This window comes from Lepus europaeus, chromosome 4, assembly GCF_033115175.1.
Source record: "Lepus europaeus isolate LE1 chromosome 4, mLepTim1.pri, whole genome shotgun sequence".
Classification (NCBI taxonomy): domain Eukaryota; kingdom Metazoa; phylum Chordata; class Mammalia; order Lagomorpha; family Leporidae; genus Lepus; species Lepus europaeus.
In genome coordinates, this window is record NC_084830.1 from 163406588 (window position 1) to 163432520 (window position 25933).

Sequence of the window (25933 nt, forward strand, 5' to 3'; positions counted from 1 at the left end):
GCGGGTTAAACAGGGGTGCTGATTTGTGCCTGTGAACCTTGAGCAATGTCTTCTCGGTCATTCATCCTCTAGCAGGGGTTGGGAACGTCCGTGTAAGGCCTGAGAAGTCATGTGTCTGGCTCTGCTAAGGCATCCACAGGTGGGACTCGAAATTCAGTCTAGCAGGCTAGGTTTTGAGTTGATATTTTTGTATGGCCCACAAATGATGTTATAAATATCCAGTGAACGTTGGCACAAAAAAAGGTTGCCACCCCGATAGAGGCTAGGAGCTTGCCTTGGCACTGCTTTCCCAGTGTCACTGGGGAAGACTCTCCAGGAAACTGTTTGCCACTTGTCCAGATTCCTCCAGCCGCCTGGAAGCCAGCCTGCAGCTCCTTCGAGGGGTGTGTCATGATCACCTCCCCATGCCACCCAGCACCTGCCCTCAGACCAGGGAGGGTGACTTCTCTCCCACTCAGGAAACAAGAAAACACCCAACACATATTTATAGTGGAAGAACGAGGTGATGGACTTTCTACCATATTTAAAATATAGGGAAGTATAGGAGCGTAAACCACATGCCTCTGCCCTCAACTAAGAGAATGCTGTTCCCTGCAGTGTATCAGCCCTGCTCCCCAAGGAAGCCTTGAGTTCCAGATGCACATTGTGAGGCTGTAAGCACTGTCCACCTGACAGAGCCCTCAGGCTTGCTGTTGTCTCCTGTTGACAAACGCACCCTCCGGGCCACTGCCCAGTGAGACGCAGGGCCAGCCATGCTGCTGGGCTGCTCTCACGCTTGTTCTCCTGGGCAGAATCCTACCCGTGAGGCGGTTCTTAACAGCCGACACCCAGGATCGTCTTTCAGTGGTTATCAGTTTATGGTGTTTTTCTTATGTAAACATGTGTACATTTTGGGCAGGTTCTTGTCAGCCTGGGTGGCGGTAGCTGCATGTTGATCTGAAGACTACAAAGAAGGAATAATGAGTGAGCGTCTCTCTGCATCTCTCTCTCTCTCTACCTCTCTCTCTCTAACTCTCAATCTGCCTTTCAAATAAATCTTTAAAAATAATATAGAGGGGGCCGGCGCCGCGGCTCACTAGGCTAATCCTCCACCTTGCGGTGCCGGCACACCGGGTTCTAGTCCCGGTCGGAGCACCGATCCTGTCCTGGTTGCCCCTCTTCCAGGCCAGCTCTCTGCTGTGGCCAGGGAGTGCAGTGGAGGATGGCCCAAGTGTTTGGGCTCTGCACCCCATGGGAGACCAGGAGAAGCACCTGGCTCCTGCCATCGGATCAGCGCGGTGCGCCAGCCGCAGCGCGCCTACCGCGGCGGCCATTGGAGGGTGAACCAACGGCAAAAGGAAGACCTTTCTCTCTGTCTCTCTCTCTCACTGTCCACTCTGCCTGTCAAAAATTAAAATAATAATAATAATAATATAGAGGGGCCAGCACTGTGGCGTAGTGGGCTAAGCCTCTGCCTGCAGTGCCAGCATCCCATGTGGATGCTGGTTCATGTCCTGGCTGCTCCTCTTCCCATCCAGCTCCCCGCCATGGTCTGGGAAAGCAGTAGAAGGTGGCCCAAGTGCTTGGGCCCCTGCACTGATGTGGGAGACCTGGAAGAAGCTCCTGGCTTTGGATCGGCGCAGCTCCGACCATTGTGGCCATTTGGGGAGCGAACCAGCGGATGAAAACCTTTCCTCTGTTGCTTCCTCTTTCTGTAACTCTTCCTCTCAAACAAATAAATAGAATCTTAAAAATAAAATAAAATGAATAACAGGGCCGTCTGTGGTGCCGGCATCCCATACAGGTGCCGTTCAAGTCCTGACTGCTCCACTTCAGATCCAGCTCCCTGCTAATGTGCTAGGGAAAGCAACAGATGATGCCCCAAATGCTTGCACTCCTGCACCTACGTGGTGACCTGAATGAAACTCCAGGCTCCTGGCTTCAGCCTGGCCCAGCCCTGGCAGTTACTGCCATTTGGGAAGTGAACCAGTGGTAGAAAATCTCTCTCTCTCTCTTTCTGTGACTCTGCCTTTCAAATAAATAAATAAATCTTTAGAAATAGAAAGGAGAGGAGAGCTCCTCGAGATCACATTTCACAGTAGTTTGTAGCTCTAGAGAACTGACTGGAAAACTAAAGAGGAGTAGCCTGCAGTGTGGCCATGTGGGAAGGGTCGCAGCACAGATGCGATCCAGGTCGGAGACTGGGCAGTTCCTGCAATGGTTTTAAGAACTGGAACTGGAAGCCATTATGCTTAGTGAAATAAACCAGTCCCAGAGAGACAAGTATCTTGTGTTCTCTGTATGTAGTAGTTAATATAGAATACAAACAAGTGTATGGGAACAAAACAGACATCTTGTGGTTTGATTGTTGTTTTTAGCCCTTGTTTATGCTTCAGTGGAACTGTGATCTTTGTACTTTTTACTTATTGAATGTTATGTTTAGTGGTGCATTAATCCTGTGATTATAGAGTGGACTGAAATTAAGCTTTTGCAAAAATTAAAAAAAAAAAAAAAGAGCTGGAAGTGGTGGTGCCGGTGTTGTGGCACAGTGGGTTAAGCTGGCATTTGCAATGCTGGTGTTCCATATTAGAGCACTTGGCCCAATCCCAGCTGTTGAATCCATCTGGGGAGCGAACCAGCGGATGGAAGTTCACACGCTTGCTCGCTCTCTCTCTGCCTTTCAAGTAAATAAACAAATCCTAAGAAGAGAAAAAAACTGGAGCTGGTGACCTTCATGAGAGTGTCACCTCAGTGCACGTGTCTGCACAGCACACACACCATCTGGAGCGGGTGTGGGAACCAGTAGCAGAGATGAGAGATATTCTGTAGTCCTGAGAGGAAGCCAGTATATTCCAGGGAAGCGTGACACTTCTCTCATTCGTTAACAGAGACTGAGATCTGTCATTTCGTAGACTTTTCCTGATCTGGAAGTGTCATGGACCATGGACAGAAAGACCCACATTCGTGGGAAAGGGATGTGTGGCCTCTTAGAGTACTGCTGTGTGCAGGAAAGCTTCCGTGTAGACAGACTCCCATCTGGCCTGACCCTTGTCTCTGGTCACAGTTACGTCCTGTGTCCTTGGCCTTAAGTGGGAGTGAGCTGATGTTCAGGTTGTTGTGCATTTCTGGAAAGTAGCTGTCCACAGGGTGTATGGCTAGCCTCAGTCCAGCAACCTTCCTGCCCGTGCCTTGCCGAGGTGCCCTCGGTGACCTCCCAGGATTTACGCTGATACTGGTCAAGCTACCGTAGCTGCTCCTGCACAGAGCCCTGCCGTGACCACAGCGATGTCTGTCGGACATCTTTGCCTTCTGCTGTTTCAGGGTTGTGTTCTGTTTGTGTTCGAAAGCTTTTGTCCTGGCCTGGAAACCCAGAAGACCCAGGGAGGGAAGACATTGGAGTTAGTGAATGAGAAGTCTTGTTTTCCCTCCCTGCCTGCCACAGGCCTGAAAGTGCTCATCTATGTGGCTCCTGGCATTGCTGAAATTAGAACTCCTCTGCTGGACAGAAACTCATCAGGTCTGAGGGCTGCAGTCAGGAACACAGGCTGGACCACTTGCTCTGTCGCCAGGAGTGTTCTGTTGTAAATGCGATGAGATGCAGTGACTGGCAGGAGTTCTCCATAGAGATTATTAGTAAGAGGATTTAAACTCTGGCTGAAAAAAATGTTTTATAGTATCTGCTACCCTGTCCGTCAAACACAGAGTGAGGGAAGCACCTCAACCCCTCTTGTCATTTTGCAAGGCGGCCTCAGGGCAGTGTGGTGCTTGGTGACTCACTGTGGGCTGGGCTGAGGAATGAAAACATCTTGTCCCTGCCCTGCAGGAGCTTACAGTCAGGGAGAGACAAATCAGCAAGACCTTGCAGGTTCCTGGGCAGAGAAGACATGGCATGCTGTGTAGGATTGTTGGAATAGTAAGTGAGACACCCATGCAAATCTGGATCAGTAGTAAACTGGCGACTGAGAAATGGAAGGAGCATAATGGAGCTTGCGCAGCAGCGTCTGGGGACGTAGGCGGTGGGAACCAGGGGACCGTCTTCTGAGGGCTGCACCTGCAGCCTTAGGGCCATGCCCTCAAGTACAGATTCCCAGAAGATACTGTCTGATGGACCCAGCCTTGGCCACTGTCCAGACTGTGGCTTAGGGGGCCTGTTGCCCAAAGGGAGGGTGTGCGCTTGAGAGGCAGTGGGGCTGCCATGGCTATGTGGAATGGAGCAGACGCTTGTTTTATTTGGGACACGATGTTGAGGTTGTGGTTGGGTTAAGTGGCCCACGTTGGGGTCGCTCAGCTGACGGTGCGTGGACTCACTGGCTTGCCTGCGCTGTTCTCTTGATGCAGTGTGAACAGTCCCACCTCATGAGGGAGCATGAGGTCGTCCAGGAGCGCACGACACTGCGGTATGAGGAGCGCATCACGGAGCTGCACAGCGTCATTGCCGAGCTCAACAAGAAGATCGACCGTCTGCAGGGCACCACCATCAGGTACTAGCTGCCTTTGTCTGCCCTCTTCCCCTCCGTGCCATAACCTGAGCCCCTGGGAGTTGCAGAGACAGCCTGTGCAGCACCTTCTCCTTGCTTTGTTCATCGTGTGTGTTCCCCTGCGTTATTCTCTTCTGACTTCGGCCCCCACGGGAACCCTGGAAGCAGACACGGTGGAAGTTGTGAGCCTCAGTTGACTGATAAGGAAATGAAACCAGATGAGTGGTGACATCTGAGTGAAGCCCATCTGCCTTAGAGACCAGCTTCCCCGCCACGCTCGTTCACCAGCTCTGCTCTCGAACTGTGAATCGCAAGCCTCCCTTGCAGATTGTGAGAATGTCATGAGCATGGCTCATAACTAAATATTATGTAGACTTCTAGGGAATCAAGTAATATTTTGAGCTCACTTCCAGCTGCTTTGCCAACATTGACTTATTCTCCTGTAAGGCTCTTAAGGCATGCGGCAAGATTTGATTCATCATTTTACTGCCTTAAAAAAAAAAAAAAAGAAAACTGGAGCTTAAAAAATAGTGAGCAACTGGCGTATGATTTGCTCAGCAGAGGGCAGAGGTAGAATCAGAATCCAGGATTTCTCTGCCTTTACTTAATTTTCTTTCCGTAAAAAGTGGCCATCAGGGATCTTGCCTTCTTGCTTCTCAGTTGGCTCCTGAGTCTCCCAGACACAGTGTTTGCTTTATAGCATCTGCCCTACTGTTCAGAGGAGGCATTTACTTTATTTACTAAGCCAAGGATGACAACTTTTGCACTTTCTTAGTGATACACAGGCTCTGAGGAAAGCAAACTAGGGGACCAGGGTTGTGGTGTAGCAGGTAAAGCTGCCGCCTGTATCACCAGCATCTCATATGGGTGCCCATGCATGTCCTGGCTGCTCCACTTTTTTTTTTTTCTTTAATATTTATTTATTTATTTGAAAGAGACAGAGAAGAATAGGCAGATAAACAGAGAGAGAGAGAGATCTTCCATCCCCTGCTTCACTCCCCAGTTGGCTGTAACGGCCGGAGCTGCGCCGATCCGAAGCCAGGAGCCAGGAGCTTCCTCTGGGTCTTCCCATGCGGGTGCAGGGGCCCAAGTACTTGGGCCATCTTCCACTGCTTTCCCAGGCTGTATCAGAGAGCCAGATCAGAAGTGGAGCAGCCAGACTCAAACTGGCACCCATAAATGATTCCGGCACTGAAGGTGGCAGCTTTACCTGCTATACCACAGCGCCAGCCCAGCTGCTCCACTTCTGATCCAGCTCCCTGCTAATGGACTAGGAGAAGCAGTGGAAGATGGCCCAAGAGTTTAGGCCCCTGCCATCCACATGGGAGACCCAGATGAGACTCCTGGCTCCTAGCTTTGGTCTGGCCTAGCCCTGGCAATTGTGGCCATTTGGGGAGTGAACCAGCTGATGGAAGATTTCTCTCTGTCTCTAACTCTGGCTTTCAAATAAATAAAATCTTTAAAAAAAAACTGTTGGCGCCTCCTTTCTCTGAGATAAAGGTACTTTGATGAGCGCTATAGGAGCTGCAGTGAAGGCAGGTTTTAGGGGCAGCTGCTCTGAACTTTCCTTGTAGAAGTCCTGGGTCCGAGGAAAGTTTGCATGCACTTTGTTCCAGCTGAGAGCACAGTGACAGCAAGGTTTCTGGAGCAGGGTACTGACGGGCATCAGTTTTCTGGGCAAAATTGTGGAAAATTTTGCTCTGAGCTGGAGCCACACAATAAATTTCATATTCTAATTTAGAACCTCAAGGGTTTGAAATTGTATCCTGGTCTTCATGGTGATTGTAGGTTAGAAATGCATGAACATAGATTTTTCAGCCTGAAGAAGTGATTATACAGATTTAAAGGAGCCTGCCAACGGATGCTGGCGAATCTGTGATTGTCATTGACACATGCTCCACTTTTAAACACTCAAGAAGGTGAAAGCAAATGGCTCAGTGAGTCGTGAAAAAAATGCATTGCACATCACCTGGAAAACACAGTTCCAGAATGCTTAATTCAAATGCAATGACCGTATTTCCTCAAGTTAAAATCCAGTGAGTTTCTTGACCATAAGCATTTATTGTCTTTTATTTAAAGGAAGATTGCATCTGCACAGATGTCACCTTAGATTCTGCCAGTTGTCTTTATGTAAATGAGCTGAAAGATGGACAGACATGTGGACCAGTGAGGCAAGGCTCTTCTTATCCTCCGAGCTCTGAGGCTAAAGCATTTCCCACCCCCTTCACTCCAGGAAGATGTTGAGGCCTCAGCTCTGGTGTGCTGTGATAGACCCACAGTAGTAGAAGCCAAGTGTCCTGGATGGGAGAATTGGTTGAGACGCTCTCCAGGTACAATGCTCATGTCATAAGGTCTTCTTGTCACTTCCTAATAGGCCTAAGTTAGAAATTCATCACAGAAGCTGAAAAAAAACATGGTATATCCAAACCTAAGAAATACTGAATTGCTTAAGGAAAGAAAATGATAATATGGTAGTTTTACTTTTTTTTAAGATTTATTTATTATTTATTGAAAGGCAAAATTAGCCGGCACCGCAGCTCACTAGGCTAATCCTCCGCCTTGCGGCGCCGGCACACTGGGTTCTAGTCCCAGTCGGGGCACCGATCCTGTCCCGGTTGCCCCTCTTCCAGGCCAGCTCTCTGCTGTGGCCCGGGAGTGCAGTGGAGGATGGCCCAAGTGCTTGGGCCCTGCACGCGCATGGGAGACCAGGAGAAGCACCTGGCTCCTGCCATCGGATCAGCGCAGTGCGCCGGCCGCAGCGCGCTACCGCGGCGGCCATTGGCGGGTGAACCAATGGCAAAAGGAAGACCTTTCTCTCTGTCTCTCCCTCTCTCACTGTCCACTCTGCCTGTCAAAAAAAAAAGGCAAAATTACAGAGGCAGAGAGAGGGAGAGGTCTTTCATCCAATGGTTCACTACCCAAATGGCCATGACGGCCAGCTGCACCAATCCAAATCCAAGAGCCTGGAGCTTCTTCCAGGTTTCCCACGCAGGTGCAGGGGCCCGAGGACTTGACCCATCTTCTGCTGCTTTCCCAGGCCATAGCAGAGAGCTGGATCGGAAGTGGAGCAGCTGGTACTGGAACCGGTGCTCATATGCGATGCTGACACTGCTGGGGGTGGCTTTACCCACTACGCCACAGCACCAGCCCCTAATTTTACCTTTTAATCTCAGGTCACAATTAGAGAACCAGGGACCTCCTATGAGTGCCCTAGAAGGCTCCCCCGTCTCTTCTGGCTACGGGGCCAGTGTAGTCCAGAATCAGATACTGCAGGCTGCTCAGTTCAGTGGAGCTGCATTCACAGCCCCATCAAATCTCTGAGGTGAAAAGGTAAACATTGATAGTCAAAGAAGAAGTGGAGAGGATTGGGATGGGGCAGGGATGGTTTCTGGTGAGAGCCCTTGCTGGCACCTTAACCTTGGACTTGCAGCCTCCCCAGCAGGGAGGAGCACCCTTCTGTGATTTCAGCTGCGCAGTCTGGCATTGTGATTTGGCAGCCGGAGCTGACTAAAGCACCTTTCTTGAAAATCACCCGTGACTTCTTGACTGAAGTGTTCCTTGGCTTTTTCTCGTTACTTGTTGGTCCTCTTCTACAGCATGTGACCCTGAGTCCCCTTTCCTCCCTGACATATACTTCTTAAACCTCTGGACCCTATAGCCCAAGATCTTTTCCTCTTTCCCTGAGATCCATCCTGCCTAAGGCTCTGGTCCTTGTGCCTCTCACCTTGAATGACAGCAGCCCCCAATCTCCAGGGCTCCTGCCTCTGAGATCTCACCATGGGCATTCGGCCCTCCCACCTTCTCCTCTGCAAAACACTGCCCTTTGGGGACAGAGCTGATGCCCAAAGTCTCTCACAGAACGTCTCTGGCCTCCAGGATCTCAGGTCTGCATCGCAACTTGGATCTCCCCCTCGATCTTCAGGCCCACGCCCTCACCTGTGTGCTGCGTCAGAAACGTAGTCTAGCCAAAACCGTTTTATCTCCCAGCACATGGTGTTCTGATTAGTTTATGGATGTACTGGAGTGAAAGTGTTTCTCTCTCCCTGTCTCTGGAAGTTTTTAAATGGGGGTCTTACATCAGATCTCATTTGGACAAGGATTATATCCAGAAAAGAGCATCTCAAAATCCCATTTGTCACTTTGTCTCCAGAAGATTCCTAGATGAGTGTGGCGCAGGAAAAGAGGAGGTGGACTTGAAGGAGGAATCAGAAGTGTGCTCATCACTTATTTCCTGCAGTAGACTCTTTTTTTTTCCAATTTTAATTTTTTAACTTTTATTTAATAAATATAAATTTCCAAAGTATAGCTTTTGGATTATAGTGGCTCCCCCCCACCATAACTTCCCTCCCACCCACAACCCTCCCATCTCCCACTTCCTCTCCCATTCCATTCACATCAAGATTCATTTTCAATTACCTTTATATACAGAAGATCAATTTAGTATATATTAAGTAAAGATTTCAACAGTTTGCACCCACACAGAAACACAAAGTATAAAGTACTGTTTGAGAACTAGTTATAGCATTAATTCACATTGTACAATATACATTAAGGACAGAGATCCTACATGGGGAACAGGTGCATAGTGACTCCTGTTGTTGATTTAACAATTGACACTCTTACTTATGATGTCAGTGATCACCCGAGGCTCTTGTCATGAGCTGCCAAGGCTATGGAAGCCTTTTGAGTTCGCCAACTCCAATCTTATTTAGACAAGGCCATAGTCAAAGTGGAAGCTCTCTCCTCCCTTCAGAGAAAGGTACCTCCTTCTTTGATGGCCCCTTCTTTCCACTGGGATCTCACTCTGCTGTGGATTTTCTGCACACGGATGCTTGCATCTTCCAGGGCATTGGTTTCCTCTTGTTTTATTGTTAGAACTCTAGGAAAAGCAACTTGGAAGCACTTCACAGATGCTTCTCAGTGAGTCAAGTGACCTCCCCTCGGATGCCTGTGAAGTGACCCTGTTTGTTCCTAAGAGAAACGTCTGAGGACTTGAGACTGCCAGGACAGAAGCTCATTAGCAGCATTTATCAGTTTATCGCAGTTTTTGTTTTTCTTGTTTAAAATGATCATTTTGTAGAACCTTTTCACATTTTCCTGTTTCTCAACACGAGAATTAGCAGTTGATGTTCTTTTGGGAGACGTTTTCCCCCTGAGAAATGAGCTATCACTTGCTAAGAGTCATTGAGTACACAGGAAAGGAAAGTGAACGCCAAAGTCACATTGAGCGGGTCAGTGGCCGGACCAGCCCCGACGGTGGCTACAGGCTTGCACGGCAGCCGTCAGAGCTCTCCTCCACACCTCGTGTTTGTACAACTGCCACGGACCAGCAGTGGCGCTGTTACTCAGTGTGTTGCTTGTGATGGGCCAGTGCTCCCAAACGATGCAGAAAGCCCCTGCATCTGTCTACTGTGTACCCTGAGTCACAAATTGACCGTCAGCTGCAAAGCCCCCGAGAGAACTCCTTGTCACAACCTCTGTGCAGGCATGAGAGGCAAGATGAGCAGGATTTCCAGCTTGAGGATTGTTTCAAAGTCAGTGGGAGAAACAGCAAGGCAGACTACACTTTCTCCTATTCCAGCCCAGTGTAACCTTTCTGTGTGCCATAGCTCTCCCTGATCCTCTCACAAGGTAGCTTTCGACCTCTCATTGCTGTTTACCTTTGTGTGTCGGCTTTGTTCTTGAATACTGACGGTATGACGTGAGGAGCTTAAACCAGGGATCAGATGTGCTCAGCCCAGGTCCTCCCCTAAGATCAGTGCTGCAGGTGCTCTGCATGTCACTCCTTGTCTCTGTCTCTCTCTCTCAAGATTTATTTATGTATTTGAAAGGTAGAGTTAGAGGGAGAGACAGAGGTCTTCCACTGGTTGACTTGCCATTTGACTATAATGGCCCGAGCTGGTCCTGGCCAAAGCTAAGACCCTGGAACTCCATTGGGTCTCCCACATGAGTGGCAGGAGCTCAGGCATTTGTGCCATTTTTCACTGCTTTGATATTGTAGGCAGTGGCTTAACCTGCTACACCCCGCCACCTGCCCTACCTCTTTCTCCTTTTGTCTGTGTCCACAAGAGATCCTGGTGGGGGGCCAGTGCTGTGGCATTAAGGTTAAGCCTCTGCCTGTGGCATTGGCATCCCATATGGGCATTGGTTTGAGTCCAGCTACTCCACTTCCAATCCAACTCCCTGCTAATGTGCCTGGGGAAGCAGTAGAAGATGGCCCAAGTGCTTAGGCCCCTGCTTCCACATGGGAGACCTAGAAGAAGCTTCTGGCTTCAGACTGGCCCAGCTCCAGCCATTGCAGCCATCTGGGGATTGAACCAGTGGGTAGAAGACCCCTCTCTCTCTCTCTGTAACTCTGCCTTGCAAATAAATAAATAAATACATCCTTTAAAAAGAGGGGAAGAGGCCAGCACCGTGGTTCAACAGGCTAATCCTCCGCCTGCGGCGCCAGCACACTAGGTTCTAGTCCCGGTCGGGGTGCCGGATTCTGTCCCGGTTGCCCCTCTTCCAGGCCAGCTCTCTGCTATGGCCCGGGAGTGCAGTGGAGGATGGCCCAAGTGCTTGGGCCCTGCACCCGCATTGGAGACCAGGATAAGCACCTGGCTCCTGGCTTTGGATCAACATGGGGCACCGGCCGCATTGCGCTGGCCTCAGCGGCCATTGGAGGGTGAACCAGCGGCAAAGGAAGACCTTTCTCTGTCTCTCTCTCTCTCACTGTCCACTCTGCCTGTCCCCCCCCCCCAAAAAAAAAAAAGAGGGGAAGAGAGAGAGAGATTCTTGTGATATTCTCTCCTTCCTCTGAATTCCTAGGCGTCCCACATTGTATTTTCATTTCTACCATTCAACCCTGATTATTTGTTCCCCTAGCAAAATTTATTCTCCTTTGGTCAGAACAGCCCAGTTGACAAGTAGACCAAGTGCCTCTCCAGCCTCATGTTTCCCTATGTCCCCTTCAGTTTCCAGCTGCTCCCCTCCGAGCTGAACACCCTCTCAACTCCTCTCAGCCATGGCCTTGCGGCTGCTTGCCTTAAGGCTCACCTCGAGCACTTCTCTTGGGAAGTGCTCCCCGTCAGCACCAGCCCCCTAAGCAGCATCTTAACTGCTGTGCCACATACCAACCTCAAGAGCCACAATCTCTCACTCAGGCCTTTTGTCTTGTCCTTGTCCATCTCTCCCTCCCTGGTCCACCTCCTTGGCTGGGGAGAGGAAGCATGCTCTTGAAGGGTCTGGTTTGATCTGTGTGATGAGGTACAGTTCTGCCAGTATCTCGACCCCAGCACCTCCTCCCTGCATCCTCTTCTGGAAGGAGAACCCCACACTCCAGGACTACAGGCAAGGGTGGGCTGCTGCTGTTCATCAGACCCCCTTAATTGTTCTGCTCACCCCAGCCACAATGCTGACAGCAGTCTTAGTTCTTTTTTACTTTTGCGGGAACGAGGAAACCTGATTCTTGGGGAAACTTTTGGAGCAGAAAGCTCCGGTAGGCTGACAGATGAGCTGTGTTCAGTACGTGGCTGTGTGTGGTGCACATTTGGACACAGAAGTGGCCGTTTAGTTTCCCAGGTTGATGGAGCACAGATGTGACCGTCTGCTTAGACTCAAGGGATCCTGGTCCATCTGGCCTGGGGGAGATCTGTTTGTTTTCTCTGAATGCCTTAGATGTGTTCTGGGGAGACTTTGATCTGTCAGTGGCGGCTGACTCTCCTTTTGTCTCAGGGAGGAGGATGAGTACTCGGAATTGCGATCAGAACTCAGCCAGAGTCAACACGAGGTCAACGAGGACTCTCGGAGCATGGACCAAGACCAGACCTCTGTCTCCATCCCCGAAAACCAGTCCACCGTGGTCACCGCTGACGTGGGTGAGTCTGCCCACTGTTACCACTAAGCTGGAGTGTGGCTTCTGGAGCATAATAGGAATTTTAGGAACATGAGGAAGCCCAAATTAAAATTTAATTATTCAAAGAGTTGGTTGAGTGGATGATGGCACGTTGATTTCACTGCCTAGCATACTACTCTGTTGGTCAAAATGGAACTGAAGAACCGAATTAGCTTTCTGTCCTGATGGGAGTTTGATTCGAGCATATGCCCCTGTTTGAAAATTGTGGAAGCAGATACCCAGTTGGAAAGCTGTGGCAGTGCTGCAAGGTGCAGTGGAGTCAGAACGGTAGTGGGGGGAGGGTGGCAGGGAGGGGATGGGTGGTGACACACACAAGTGGGAGAACCCCGGTAGTTTTTAGCAGATGTTAGGTAAACAAGAGGAGTCCAAAATGGCTCCCGTGTTGCTCCTAAATAACTAAGGGAACTGTCCCTTTAAAGAAATTTTGTTGAGAAACAGTCATGTTATGTTTGAGATGGTAAAGAATGTCCTTATGGAAACATCTGGTAGAGTATATTTTTTAAAGATGTATTTATTTTATTTGGAAGCCAGAGTAGAGAGAGAGGTCTTCCATCCACTGGTTCACTCCCCAGATAGTTGAGACAGCCAGCACTGGACCAGGCTGAAGCCAGGAGCCAGGAGTTTCTTCCAGGTCTCCCATGTGGGTAGCAGGGGCCTAAGCACTAGGACCATCTTCCATTGCTTTTACCAAGCTATTAGCAGGGAGCTGGATCAGAAGTGGAGCAGCAAGGATAGGAAGCTACATCCATATGGGATGCCAGCATTGCCAGCGGCGGCTTTCCCTCTATGCCAGTCCCAATGTAGTATATTTTAAAGTGCATGTCATGACCCACTGTTGAGGCTTGAAATGATCTGAAAAGCAAAGGCAAGTAGGAAAACAGAGTGGCAGTACTGTATCATGAAATTTGTTTGTTTAGTGTATGATGCAGTAAGTTTCCACATGAAATATTCTCTGGGTTGCAGTCAAAATGTTGCAGAGTCACTGGGCTACCTGGTTGTGCCTACCTTGGATATTTGGAGAGCAATTGAGGTTGAGAGTGGAGACTTCAAAATTACTTGGGTTAGGGTGACCCCTGTTCATGAAAGGGTGTGGAGAGGAAGCAGCCCCATTTCTTAGGGAATGGTGATCACATGTAGAGGGGAGAAGAAAGAGAAGTGAGTCCCATGGAACTTAAACTTAGGTGGGGACAGAGTCAAATCAAAATTTTTTTAAGATTATATTTTATTTATTTGAAAGGCAGAGTTCACAGAGAGAGGTAGAGACAGAGCTCCTCCATCTGCTAGTTCACTCCCCAAATGGCCACAATGGCCAGAGCTGGGCCAATCAAAAGCCAGAGCCAGGAGCTTCTTCGTAGCCTCCCATGTGGATACAATGGCCCAAGGACTTTGACCATCTTCCACTGCTTTCCCAGGCCATAGCAGAGAGCTGGATGAGAATTGGAGCAGTTGGGACTCTAACCGATGCCCATATGGTATGCCGGCACTGTTGACCAGGGCTTTAACCTGCTATGCCTCAGCACCAGTCCCTCAACTTAAGTATTACACATTTCGGTTTAATTATAAACCTCCATAGGTGCTGTCATCATGTAGCGTAGTACCTTGAGAATATGAAGGGAATTTGATTTCAGCTGGGGTTGCAGGAAGGCTGCCCCTAGGAAGGAACCTGTGAACAGAGAGCCAGGGGACCTGCAGGGACTGTGCAGGCAGAGGAGATGACTTTGAGTGAGGAGGGAAAAGCATTTAAGGACATGGAAAAAGAGCTTTGTGGATGGAGGGCAGAAGTGTGAGAAGAGACTGGGGAGCCAGGTGAAGGCCAGATCACACAGGGTTTTGTAGACCGTCTGAGGGAGTCTGGCCTTTGTCCAGAGACCCACAAGGAGCTCCTGGAAGAGTGTAGTAGTCGGGGAGGGAAATGAGATGCTCAGATGTGCATTTGGAATGCATCACTTTGTGGTGTACAAAGAAGAATTGGTAGGTCAGGTGTGAGCTGGAGAGGCTGGGAGACCACCACAGACTCTCACGAGGACTGGGGTGGTGGCGATAGAGGAGTAGACAAGGATGAAGTTGGCAAGACTGGCTGAACGGTCGGAAACAGGGTGAAGGTGGAGTGTATGTGTGGCTGCCCTGTAAGAGTCTGGTTTGCAGAGTGGTGGCTGAGGGCTGCTCTCCAGTGTGGAGCACGGGGGAAAGGGCCAGGGGGTTTTGCCTTGACTTTTGTTGGGGTTGGGTTGGGTTGGGTGGAGGAACAGGCAGAGCGAGTGTGTTGTGTTTGGGCACGGACTCCAGAATGTTGAGATACCCAGGTGGAGGTGCTTCAGGAGGCCGTAGGGGTTCAGGTAAGAAACAAGTGGAGTGGTGTGGGCTAAAGGAAGCATCTGGGAGGCGCGCCGTAGCTGGCGGTGGTAACAGAAGTAGTGGAAGAGAACGCAGAGAAGGGGGGAGTGGAGGGAGCCTGCATGAAGCTGTCAGACGCCAGCCCGTCGCCTGTGTTCAGAAAGTCCTTGTAAGAATGAAGCAGTTAGCCAGCCCACCAGCCAGCCTGCCAAAGATGCGGGAGGAGCATGAAGAGAGGGTGTCCTCAGGAGTGGGGCAGCAGAGGCTCCAAACGGGAGGAAGTGGTCAGCCACCTGGACTGCTGCTAAGCCAAAGGCGGATTTACCTGTGTCCAAGTCCCTTAGAGCCATAGACTGATACCAGCTTAGGCCAGACAGGAGTGTGCCGGGGAGACATCACCTGGCCAAGCCCTGTTAGTTGTAACTTAAAGCTCAGGTTAGTTTGGCATCCGCTAAAACTGCCTCCCTCAAAATTACCTGAACCCACATCCCAGGCTCTGTTAGAACACACACAAGCCCTGTGACAGCCCAGCATCGGGCCAGGGCCCCCATGCTGAGTGTGTACCAGCACCATCAGTCACTAACCCTAGCAGCCCCAGGCTTCTAGACACACAAGCCAGACACATGCAAGCAGCCAAAAAGTTCCCAGTCAAGGACAAAGGGTCAGCCCAAACATGAGCCTTCCATTGGGTCCCCTCAGATAGTACTTCGTGCAATTAATGAATGATCTCTTTGACACTCTGAACAAGTTTCATATTCAGCAAGTTTGGGAAATGTGGGGACAAACGCACTTACACGGGCATCTCTCCCGTGGGACTTCTCAGGGCTCCCAGCAGAGAGGATACCTGGAGCCCTGTTTCCCCACACGGGAGTCCGCATCTCTTGTCTGTATGATGAGACGTCTTCATTTACCTGGACCATTCATCTCACATCATTTCTTTCCACTCTGTCCCTCGTTTATAAAACAGGTGTTAAGTGTAACCACAGGTGGTATCGTGCTTGACAAGACTGAGCTCTGGAAGGAAGCCACCCCTCCACCTGTTCCCCACCCACACAGAGCTTTTGCTCAGTGAGTGCCAAGTTACACTGCAACCACAGACTCAGAATCTGTGTTCTCACCTCAAACCCCTGAAACCTAGAGTGATACAGATTCCTTTGCGCAGTCTATGGGACCCCACTACACCTGGGCTCCCCCACTCTCGCTGTTTTTCTCTCAGCTCTGGCCACACAAGCCTCCCTAGCTCACTGCCCCTCCAAGCTGGCCAGCTTCTCCTGCTGTAAGGTCTGCAGTGTCAGTTCTTCGGCCTGGAGGGCTCCTTCCTCCCCTCTGCATAGCTCGGTCTCCTGAGGCTGTGGCCATCTGTTTCCTAGAGCCGCCCTGATGCCCGGTATAGTGTCTGCGGTGTCACTCACTCACTGCAGTGTGTCACCCTCTGCTCTTTCCAAGCTGCATCTCCCTTCAGAATAACTAGGGCTCTTGAGGACATGGGTCAGTGTACTTGTGTCCTTGCCTCGTCTCTCACCCCAGACGCAGGCTGCACACGGGTGGGACGTGGGCTCCCGTGTTGGCCAGGCTGACGACGTCTGCACACAGGAGGCCCTCATGTATCTGAGCAGGAGTGGACACTGTTCTGGAGCTCTCAGGTCTTTGGGAAATGTGCACAAGTCAGCAGGAAAGACACTCAGCAAGGTCAGGGACACACGGCGGGGCCTGCAGGGTCCCCTCATGGCCCTGCGACAGGAGCGTGGGACAGTGTGTCACATAGCTGCAGCGAGTAGAGGTCTGAAGGCCACGTGGGACTGCTGCAGGTGAAGTGGAGTGGGGCAGGCACTTGGGGACAACAAGGAGTTTGTTGCCCCTACAACATGGAGGACAGTCAGTGTGTTCTCATCGGGGCTGGCCTTCTGCCTCTTATTCCTTTGCCATCTTTCCAATTAAATTGCTTCAGTAGGGGGAAAGTACTGTTATAGGAAATCATTAAAAGGCATCCATTTCATTGTGGTTGCTGTGTTTGTAGATCTGGATTAAGAACCCAGAGGCTTTCTTGAGCGGGATTTTATGTGTATAGTTTTCTGCAGTGTATTTGCCAATCTCCCAAGATGACAGGAATAGGTCCAGGCTGTTCACTTCAAACAGCTCTTACCTCTTGTTTTCACACCCTGCTCCCAGAGCCTTGCTGGCCCTCCCTTTGGCTGGCTCCTGGGCTCTGTCCACCATGCCTGCAGGAGGAAAGGAGCAGTTTAGAAAGCACTTGGGCTTCCTAAGCAGGAAGGTAAAAGAGGAAAGGTCCCCAGCCTCTGGCACATTGCATTTTAAAATAAATCCTATCACTGTTTTCAAACCTGGTCATGCACTTGTTTGGAAAAAAAAAAAAAGGTAATTAAATGGACAAAGCCAAGTTAGGATTTGGAGCTTAGAAGGTTTATTTCCTCAGTCTGACAGCTGTGGCAGCTCTGTTCACTGCGGCAGGTCAGATGTTCCCCTATGTCCCACCCTGAAGGGGCCCCGGAAGTTGCCTCCTCAGTAGAGTCTAGTCAGCGAAGTTCGGAGAGGGCGAGGAGCTCATCATGGCGTGCGGCATAGTGGCGGGTTTTGTTGTTGCCCCCGTGGTTCTGCAGCTTTGCTCTGTGCTCCCTGATGCAGCACTCGGACATGCCTGTGCTGGTGTCGTGGGCTCGCCACAGCCCTCTGAGGCCTCTGGTGTTGGTGAAGACTCGGAGCAGTGTGGTGCTCACGGGCACCTGGCTTCACGGTCTGGCATTTGTGATTCTGTGAGGTTGTACAGAGCTCTGTGCCTGCACAGCCCTCTCAGACCAAGTGACGCTGGTGTCGTAGTGGCACAGAGCATGGGTGTGAGTGTCCACTCACGGCAGCACACGTGTCAGGGTGCATCTGGTGTCTTCTGCAGCGAGCTATGCCCCAACTCTGTTCATGAGCTTTTCTGGGATACTTGTTTATAAAACTAACAACAGCCCTGGTCAGATGGCCTCTGGCATGTCCAGTGAGGGCTTCTGCTCTGATATTTGCCATGCCTCCTGATTGTAGGTGAACAATGTTTCTTTTTCTGGAATATAGCAGTATTAAGCTGTCAGATTGTCAGAGTTGAAAGGAAGCATGGGATACCTGCTATAGATTTTTTTCCTCAGTGTGAGTGCTTTTGGAGGACAACCAGGGAAGAATTTACACATGAAATCTGGTTTATTGGCACATCTGTGACTCAAATATGTTTAACATTAAAGCCAGATTTTCCTGGCTTAGTGGCTGATGAGGCTTAATGGCTTCAGGAAAAGTGTTCGGGAGTGGCAAAGCCCTCAAAGTGGGGCGTGGGGTTCGGGGTGGGAAAGAGGCTTGCCTCTTCCAAGAAGCCCTTGGCATTCGTGGAGAGAATCATCCACGGAGGCGAGGCCCCTGCGTTGAGAACACCCACTTTCTGCCCATGAGAGAGATGGCTGAGTGCTCGGGTGTCCTACACAGCCTTGGAAAAGAGGGTCAGGTGATTGTCACCTAATCTGGAAACTGAGGAGAAAGTGCCCAGGTTGGGGAAGTTAGGCCAGACCGAAAATTGCACTCTGACTGGTGGGTAGCTGGCCGAGCCTTTGCTGCCTTTTCTTTTCTTCCCGTCAGTTTATCTGGACAACTTACGTTTTCCCACGAGGTGTGCCACACAGGCCTTCCTGGTTGACCAGGAGGGCTCTCTGAAGGGACCGTGTCCCTCAGAGACCACCTGCGAACATCAGCATGGCAGAGCGACCAGGATGGCTGCCCACTGTTTTTCTGGAACTTTCCTTTGAGGAACCCGGAAAGGTTATTGCTTCACTTCAGTTTGTGTTACTTTGGAATATTTCCCTCAAATTCTATTCAACAAGTTTTTCAGCCCCAAAAGAGACTTTGTGTGTGAGATGGAAGCAGAAAGACACCGACCTACATTTCCTTCCAGGGGTGTCTGACAGCTATTACTGTCACAAGCGCCCCTTCTGACATAAGTAGGCTTTATTTCCCACACAGTCCCTGTCTCCTAAGCTTCATTTGCTTGGTGGTGGTTTGAAACTCCTTAACACTAGCATTTTAAAGGAGCGGTGGCTTCTGGGCCAGTCCCCAAAAGCCCATTTGCTCTGTAATAGAAACACAGTCCTGGACCTTGCTGGTGTTACCATGCCCCGGCCATGGCTGTGAACATTGCCACTTTGATAAAACATGATGGTGGTCACATCTGGATGCCAGAAGCTTGTCTTGCTTCTCCTCCTGGGGCTTAGAAATGCTCCCAGTCCTGTTACAGAGTCAAAGGGTGAGGGCAGGCCTGCTGTGCACCCGGGCATTGTTTGCCCTGGATGTGGAGGCAGTGGTGTGAATAGGGGCTCTTGATCTGTCCCGGCTGACACAGGGCTGAGAAGGGGCCCTCTGGATGGAGGTGGTGGGCTGGGAGAGTGGTCGGAGGGGAGACCAAGGACTGAGTGGGGCCAGTGCTGCTGGTGGAGGGCCAAGAGGCTCTCAAGGGGCTGGAGCTTCGCGTCTGTCTACACACGTCTCTCTCGATGTCTTCAGGCTCACTCTCAGAGCTAGAGAGTGATCCGCACGTCAGAGCTGTGCTGTGCCATTAGGCCTCTTGCCTATAATGTGGGGGTGTTTGTTTTCCCCTCAATTTTTCATTTTGAAAAACTTCAGACTTAAAGGATGAAATACTCCTCCATATAAACCATTGGTCTGCTAGATGAACAAACATTTCCATCCCCTTTGTTATCCCCTCTGCTCTCTCTCCCATTTGTGTTTGTGTATAATTTTTTTTCCTGAGCCACTGGAAAGTTTCAGACATTGTGATGCTTTACCCCTAAACCTCTTAGGAACAGGGCCCTTCCCCTGTGCTACCGTAGTTCTTACCACACACAAGAATTTGTACACTGGTGGATCACTGACTGATACACAGTGCGTCTTCAGATTGGCTCAGTTGTCTCATTGATGTCTTTTGTCTGTTTTCTTTAATCCAGGATGCAGTCAAGGTTCACGCATCGTGCTCAGTGGGCGGGTCTCTTCACTCTCCTGTGATCTCGAACAGGCGCCCCTCCTCACTTTGTCTTTCAGGACTCGGGAGTTTTGCAGGGGGTGGGGGGTAGCTGTGTCACAGAAACCCCTCAGTCTGAATGTTCTAATTGTTTTCTTTGAGCTTAGCATTTTTTTCTTGCAAGAACCTACATGAGTGAGGACGTGTCCTCCTTCCATTGTCAGCAGGAGGTTCCTAATGCCAGGCTCACTCTTACAAATCTTCTCATCTGCGGTAGACTCAGCGGTGTGGGACTTGGGGTGGGGGGAGGGTAGACTCTGATGTCTCTCTCCTTTCCTCTGAGACCCTTTGCTTTTCTCCTTGGCACGCACAGCGGGCAGCGGCCTGTTCTGTTGTTTTCTGTGTTGCTTTGCTGCGTTTATTACTTGTCCAGTGGAGTTGGGGCCTTGCTGCATGCAGTGTGCCGAGGACTGCAGAGAGCAGGAGCAGCCCTCCTGGCCTCTGCCCCAGAGCTGCAGCAGGGTCCGCACTCCTCCGTCCCTAGAACACAGCTTCTGCCCTTCTCAGGAGTCCATGGCAATGCTGCTGGCATAGCCCCACCCTCCCCTGTGAGTTGCTCTCCCAGGTACTGTGTGGGCCGATCCAGCCCTCGGAAGGGGGCCTGGCTGTGGCTGATGGCCTCTCCTGCGGCAACCCACACTGCAGGAAGCCCGAGGTCGCCGCCTTTCTCAGCCTGGCTGGACCTCGCTGTGGGTGATACGTGGCTTCAGCTGAAGCTTGCTTTCTTGAGGGTCTTCACTTGATCTCAAAAGGCCGAGGAGCGATGCGTTCCGGCTTCTTTAGCAGAGTGGGTTAAGTCAGTTGGCTTTGTCTTGAATTTGATGATACTTGATTAACAGGTGTGCTAATAAAAACTTGATACTTTGTAAAGAAATTTAGTCTTGTTTACACTTTGAACTCATCCACTGTTTACTGAGAGTCTACTTGGTGTCCAGGGTTGCAAGTTTGGGACTAGATCACTGAAATGAAGCAGTTCCTCTCATGGCAAGACACGGGAAGATCTGTGTGTCAGCCAATAGGTGTTCATTGGGATCGTGATGCCTCGAAAAAGGAACTCAGTAAGAGACCTGTAGTCAGGAGAGGTTTTCTGGGAAGTGGGATTTCCACGCAGCATATAAAAATGCCTGCAGGAAGAAGAGAGTGAGGGGCTTTGGTAGTACTCAGACAGCCGACCACTGGCTGTGATGTCAGCACCAGGCTCCAAGGGCACGTGCTTTTCAAGGCTGGGAGCATGTGTTGGAACAGATGCATTCCGGAAAAGACTAGGCTGCGCAGAGTGAGGCAAACCCAGAGGTGTGTTTTTGACATCTAGTCCTTGAGCCAGGTGTTTATTTGGAGTAGGTTTCTTCCAGGAAATTAAAAAAAAAAAAAAGTAAGCTTTAACACCTGGTTCAGACGAGCCAATTTTGGTATCCTTACAGTGTCACCTCTCGGCAAGGGTGTAGTTTCATCCCAAGGGAGAAAGAAGAAAACCAGCGTTGCCCACCGACGTGGTTAACTGAGCAGGAGTGCTGGGGAGGCATCTTCAGTTTCACAGCCATGAGTGTCCTCCTGCCTCCATAACAGTTCCCCGAGTACACGGGTCTTCCCTCAAACAGTGTAAGAACTTACGGCCTGGGGTCTGGCACTGTAGCTAAGCCTCTGCCTACAGTGCTGGCATCCCATATGGGCATCGGTTCTGATCCAGCTCTCTGCTATGGCCTGGGAAAGCAACAGAAAGTGACCCAAATGCTTGGGCCCCTGTACCCATGTGGGAAACCCAGAACAAACTCCTGGCTCCTGGCTTCAGATGAGCCAAGCTCCGGCCATTGCAGCCATTTGAGGAGTGCACCAGCGAATGGAAGACCTCTCTCTCGGTGTCTATAACTCTACCTCTCAAAGAAATAATAAATAAAAGAAAAAGAAATAATAAATAAAAATAAAAGAAATAATAAAGTAAATTAATTAATTAAAAAATATTTTTTAAAAAAGCCCCCAAAACATAAGGCTGTTTGTTCCCATTAGAAAACAAAAAACAAACAACAACAAAAAAACAAAAACTGAGCTGACTGTTTTCCGGCTCCTACTAAAAGTTACCTTTAGGCCGGCGCCACGGCTCAATAGGCTAATCCTCCACCTTGCGGCGCCAGCACACCAGGTTCTAGTCCCGGTCGGGGCACCGATCCTGTCCCGGTTGCCCCTCTTCCAGGCCAGCTCTCTGCTGTGGCCAGGGAGTGCAGTGGAGGATGGCCCAAGTCCTTGGGCCCTGCACCCCATGGGAGACCAGGAGAAGCACCTGGCTCCTGCCATCGGATCAGCACGGTGCGCTGGCCGCAGCGCGCCTACCGCGGCGGCCATTGGAGGGTGAACCAACGGCAAAAGGAAGACCTTTCTCTCTGTCTCTCTCTCTCACTGTCCACTCTGCCTGTCAAAAAAAAAAAAAAAAAGTTACCTTTAGAAAAGATTGCAAAAGGCAGGGGAGCCACACAACCCAAAGGTGACAGCTAGCACCCCTGTGGGGAATAAGCTGAGCTAAGGAGGGCTGTGGACACAAAAAATCCAGGGGCAGCTGCTGACCACTCACAGACTGCTGTGGTGCACGGTCCCTGTTGCCAGGCCTTCCTGTAACTTGAAAATGTTGACAGTTCAAAAACTGTGTTAAAAAAATAAAATTAGTGTCATGGCTCAGCAGGTTCAGCTACTGCCTAGACGCTGACATCCCATGTGTGCCAGTTCATGTCCCGGCTGCTCCACTTCTGGTCTAACATGCCTGGGAAAGCAGTAGAAGTTAGACCAAGTGCTTGGGCCCCTGCCACCCATGTGGGAGACCCAGATGGAGTTCCAGGCTCCTCCCTCGGTTCTGGGCCAGCCCTCGCTATTGGGGCCATTTGGGGAGTGAACCAGTAGATTTAAGATCCTTCTTTTCTTTTCTTTCTTTTTTCTTTTCTTTTTTCTTTTCTTTTTTCTTTTTTCCTCTTCCTTTTCTTTCTTTTTCTTTCTTTTCCTTCTTTTCTCTCTCTTTTTCTTTCTTTTTTTCTTTTCTTTTTCTTTCTCTCAAATAAAATATTGTTTAAAATTAACGATTAAGAGGACCATGTGAGACACAGCTGACAGACTGACAGATGTACAAATGCACATTTGGCTGCAGGTGGCTGGTTTGCATCCTTTGATCAAAGAGAGGCTCACTCCATTTATTTTCCTGTGTCCCATTTCATCTTTACAGTAAACACCAAATGCCAAGAACTCGGAATAGCCCTCCCCAGAAGCCCCTCCACCCTGTGCTTAGTAATGTACAGTTGTAATTGTAGCTGAGGGTTAGTAGAAGAGAACTGCATGAGGTCTGCATGTGTGTGAAACTGGCTGAGGACAGTAGCAGTCACAGTGCTTCGTGTCACATGGAACGTCCCACGTCCATAAATTCATTTAGCTTCCGTTACCAAAAACACTCTCCCGACGCTACTGCCTGTGAAATGATAGGAGATGATGGGTGTTTGCTCTGGCTGCCAGGAAGCGCAGGCCTAATACCCCCGCAGCTGTTGGCCACCATTGCTTCTGCAGCCTTTCCCTGGCCCCAGTCTCTGTGTTTGCCCCTTCCGTGCGCTTGTGGACAGCCGCCCGATTCTCCTTTGGAGGGGACATGGGCTGTTCTGGAAGAGAGGACCTCAGAGGCACAGGCAGCCTCGCCTGGGGTGAGACAGGTGGGTCTGCCTCCGCGTTGCGCTTCGCTGCAGCTCCTCAACGAGGAGCCCACAGAGTTTCCAAAGAGTCACTTAGGTCCACTAGTTCCTCAGATTCCTTCCTTTTCTTGCTCTTCTACCCACAGGTGTTTTTAAAAAATGAGACTATAGGAACAGAAATATAGCCTATTGGTTAAGACACCCACGTCTCACATCAGAGTTCGGTTTCCAGCCCTGACTCCTGGCTCCAGCTTCCCACTGATGCTGACCCGGGAGGCAGCTCAGGATTTCGGTTCCTGCCACTCACATGTGAGGTCTGACTGTGCGCCTGGCTCAGCCGCAGCCATTGCCAACATTTAGGGACTGGTGTGTTCTCTCTGTCAATCAACTAAATAAATAACTAAATTTAAAAATAAAAATTAAGTTTTTCTGAATAAACCAACATTCTTAACAGCTACTATGTTCTCTGTATTGTTATTCAAAAAGAAAGATTTATCCGTTTCTTTTTTTTTTTTTTTTTAAGATTTATATATTTATTTGAAAGGCAGAGTTATAGACAGGCAGAGAGAAAGAGAGCAAGAGGGAGGTTTTCCATCCTCTGGTTCACTCCCCACATGGCCACAACAGCTGGAGCTGTGGTGATCTGAAGCCAGGATCCAGGAGCTTCCTCCTGGTCTCCCACATGGGTGCAGAGGCACAAGGACCTGAGCCATCTTCCATTGCCTTCCCAGGCCATAGCAGAAAAATAGATGGGAAGTGGAGCAGCTGGGACTTTAATGGGCTCCCATATGGGATGCCGGCACTGTAGGCAGTGGCTTTACCTGCTACGCCACAGCACCACCACCACCACCCCCTTTTTTTTTTTTTAAGATTTACTTATTTATTTGTATCCATTTCTGTGAAATGCAGAGTCACAGAGAGAGAAAGAGGTCTTCCACCCACAGGTTCACTCCCCAAGTGGCCACAATGGCCAAGGCTGGGGCAGGCTGAAGCCAAGAGCAAAAAGCTTCATCTAGGTCTCCCGCATGGGTGGCAGAGGCCCAGGCACACTAACAGGGAGCTGTCTGAATCAACACCCATATCAGATGACGGTATTGCAGATGTGGCCCAATCTGCTGTGCCACAATGCTGGCCTCTACTTTGTTCTATTTCATATACACCTGTTGGCATTTATCTTACTGTTGTACTCAGTGATATGTGTTTTTTTTTTATTGTGGTAAAATATAAAATTTACCATGTTAATTACTTTAAATGTGCAGTTCAGTGCCATTAAATCTACTCACTGAGTTATTTGACCATCACCACTGTTTCCAAAACCTCTATTATCCTCAACACAAACTCTGTACCCCTTGAACAATAGCTCCCTGTTCTCCCCCCACCCTGTAACTTCTGTGCCTATATTTTGTTTCTATGTTCTTGCCTACTGTAGATACCTTGTGTAAGTAGAATCAGGTAGTATTTGTCCTTTGTGTCTGGCTTATCTCATTTAGCATCATGTCCTCAGGGTTCCTCCACATTGTAGCATGTGTCTGAATTTCATTCCTTTTTTAAGGCTGAATGGGAATAATATTCCATTATATGTATTTGCCATATCTTGTCATCCATCATCAATGAATGCTTGGTTGCATCTACCAGTTGACTGTTGTAATGCTGCCATGAACATTATAAATAATGCTACTGTGATCATTGATGGGCAGGTGCCTGTTGAGTCCCTGCTCAGTTTTTCGGTGCATACCTAGGAGAAGAATTACTGGATCTTGTGGCAACCCTGTGCCTCACTTTTTCAGGAACTACTGTTTGTCCTGATGACTGTACTGTTTGACATTCCCACCAGCAAAGCACGAGGGTGTGGGTTTCTCTGCTGGAGAGCGCAATGCTCTCCAGTACTTCTTTTTTGTTGTTGTTGTTGTTGTTGTTGTTGTTTTGACAGGCAGAGTGGATAGAGAGAGAGACAGAGAGAAAGGTCTTCCTTTTTGCCGTTGGTTCACCCTCCAATGGCCGCTGAGGCCGGCGCATCATGCTGATCCGAAGCCAGGAGCCAGGCGCTTCTCCCGGTCTCCCATGCGGGTGCAGGGCCCAAGGACTTGGACCATCCTCCACTGCCTTCCCGGGCCGCAGCAGAGAGCTGGCCCGAAAGAGGGGCAACCGGGATAGAATCCGGCGCCCCAACCGGGACTAGAACCTGGTGTGCCGGCGCCGCAAGGCGGAGGATTAGCCTGTTAAGCCACGGCGCCGGCCGCTCTCCAGTACTTCTATTATCTTTCTATTTTTTTAATAACTGTCCTAATCATTGTATGGATCCTTTAAAATCCTGTCTGACAACCTCTTTTTTGGAATATTTAACGCATTAATACTTAATGTTATTATAGGTATGATTGACTGTAGACCTTCCAGTTTACTATGTGATTTCCTTTTGTCCCTCCTTATATCTTTTTCTTCTATTCCTTCATTTTTCCTTCTTTTAGATTAGCTAAATTTTTTAAAATTCTATTTTAATTTATCTGTTGACTTTTAACTTTTTAGTGTAATTCTT

At 49.7% G+C, this 25933-nt stretch overlaps 1 protein-coding gene across 5 annotated transcripts in view; it reads left to right on the top strand.

Moving 5' to 3' along the window:
• The window catches only part of MCC (MCC regulator of WNT signaling pathway), a 446585-nt gene that overhangs the window by 349447 nt on the left and 71205 nt on the right, over positions 1–25933 (top strand). For all 5 annotated transcript variants that reach the window (XM_062189308.1, XM_062189312.1, XM_062189309.1 and 2 more), the window contains 2 exons: positions 4318–4460; positions 12174–12316. In XM_062189308.1, the coding sequence (XP_062045292.1) occupies positions 4318–4460; positions 12174–12316 (286 nt within the window). The remainder of the gene's footprint in view (positions 1–4317; positions 4461–12173; positions 12317–25933) is intronic.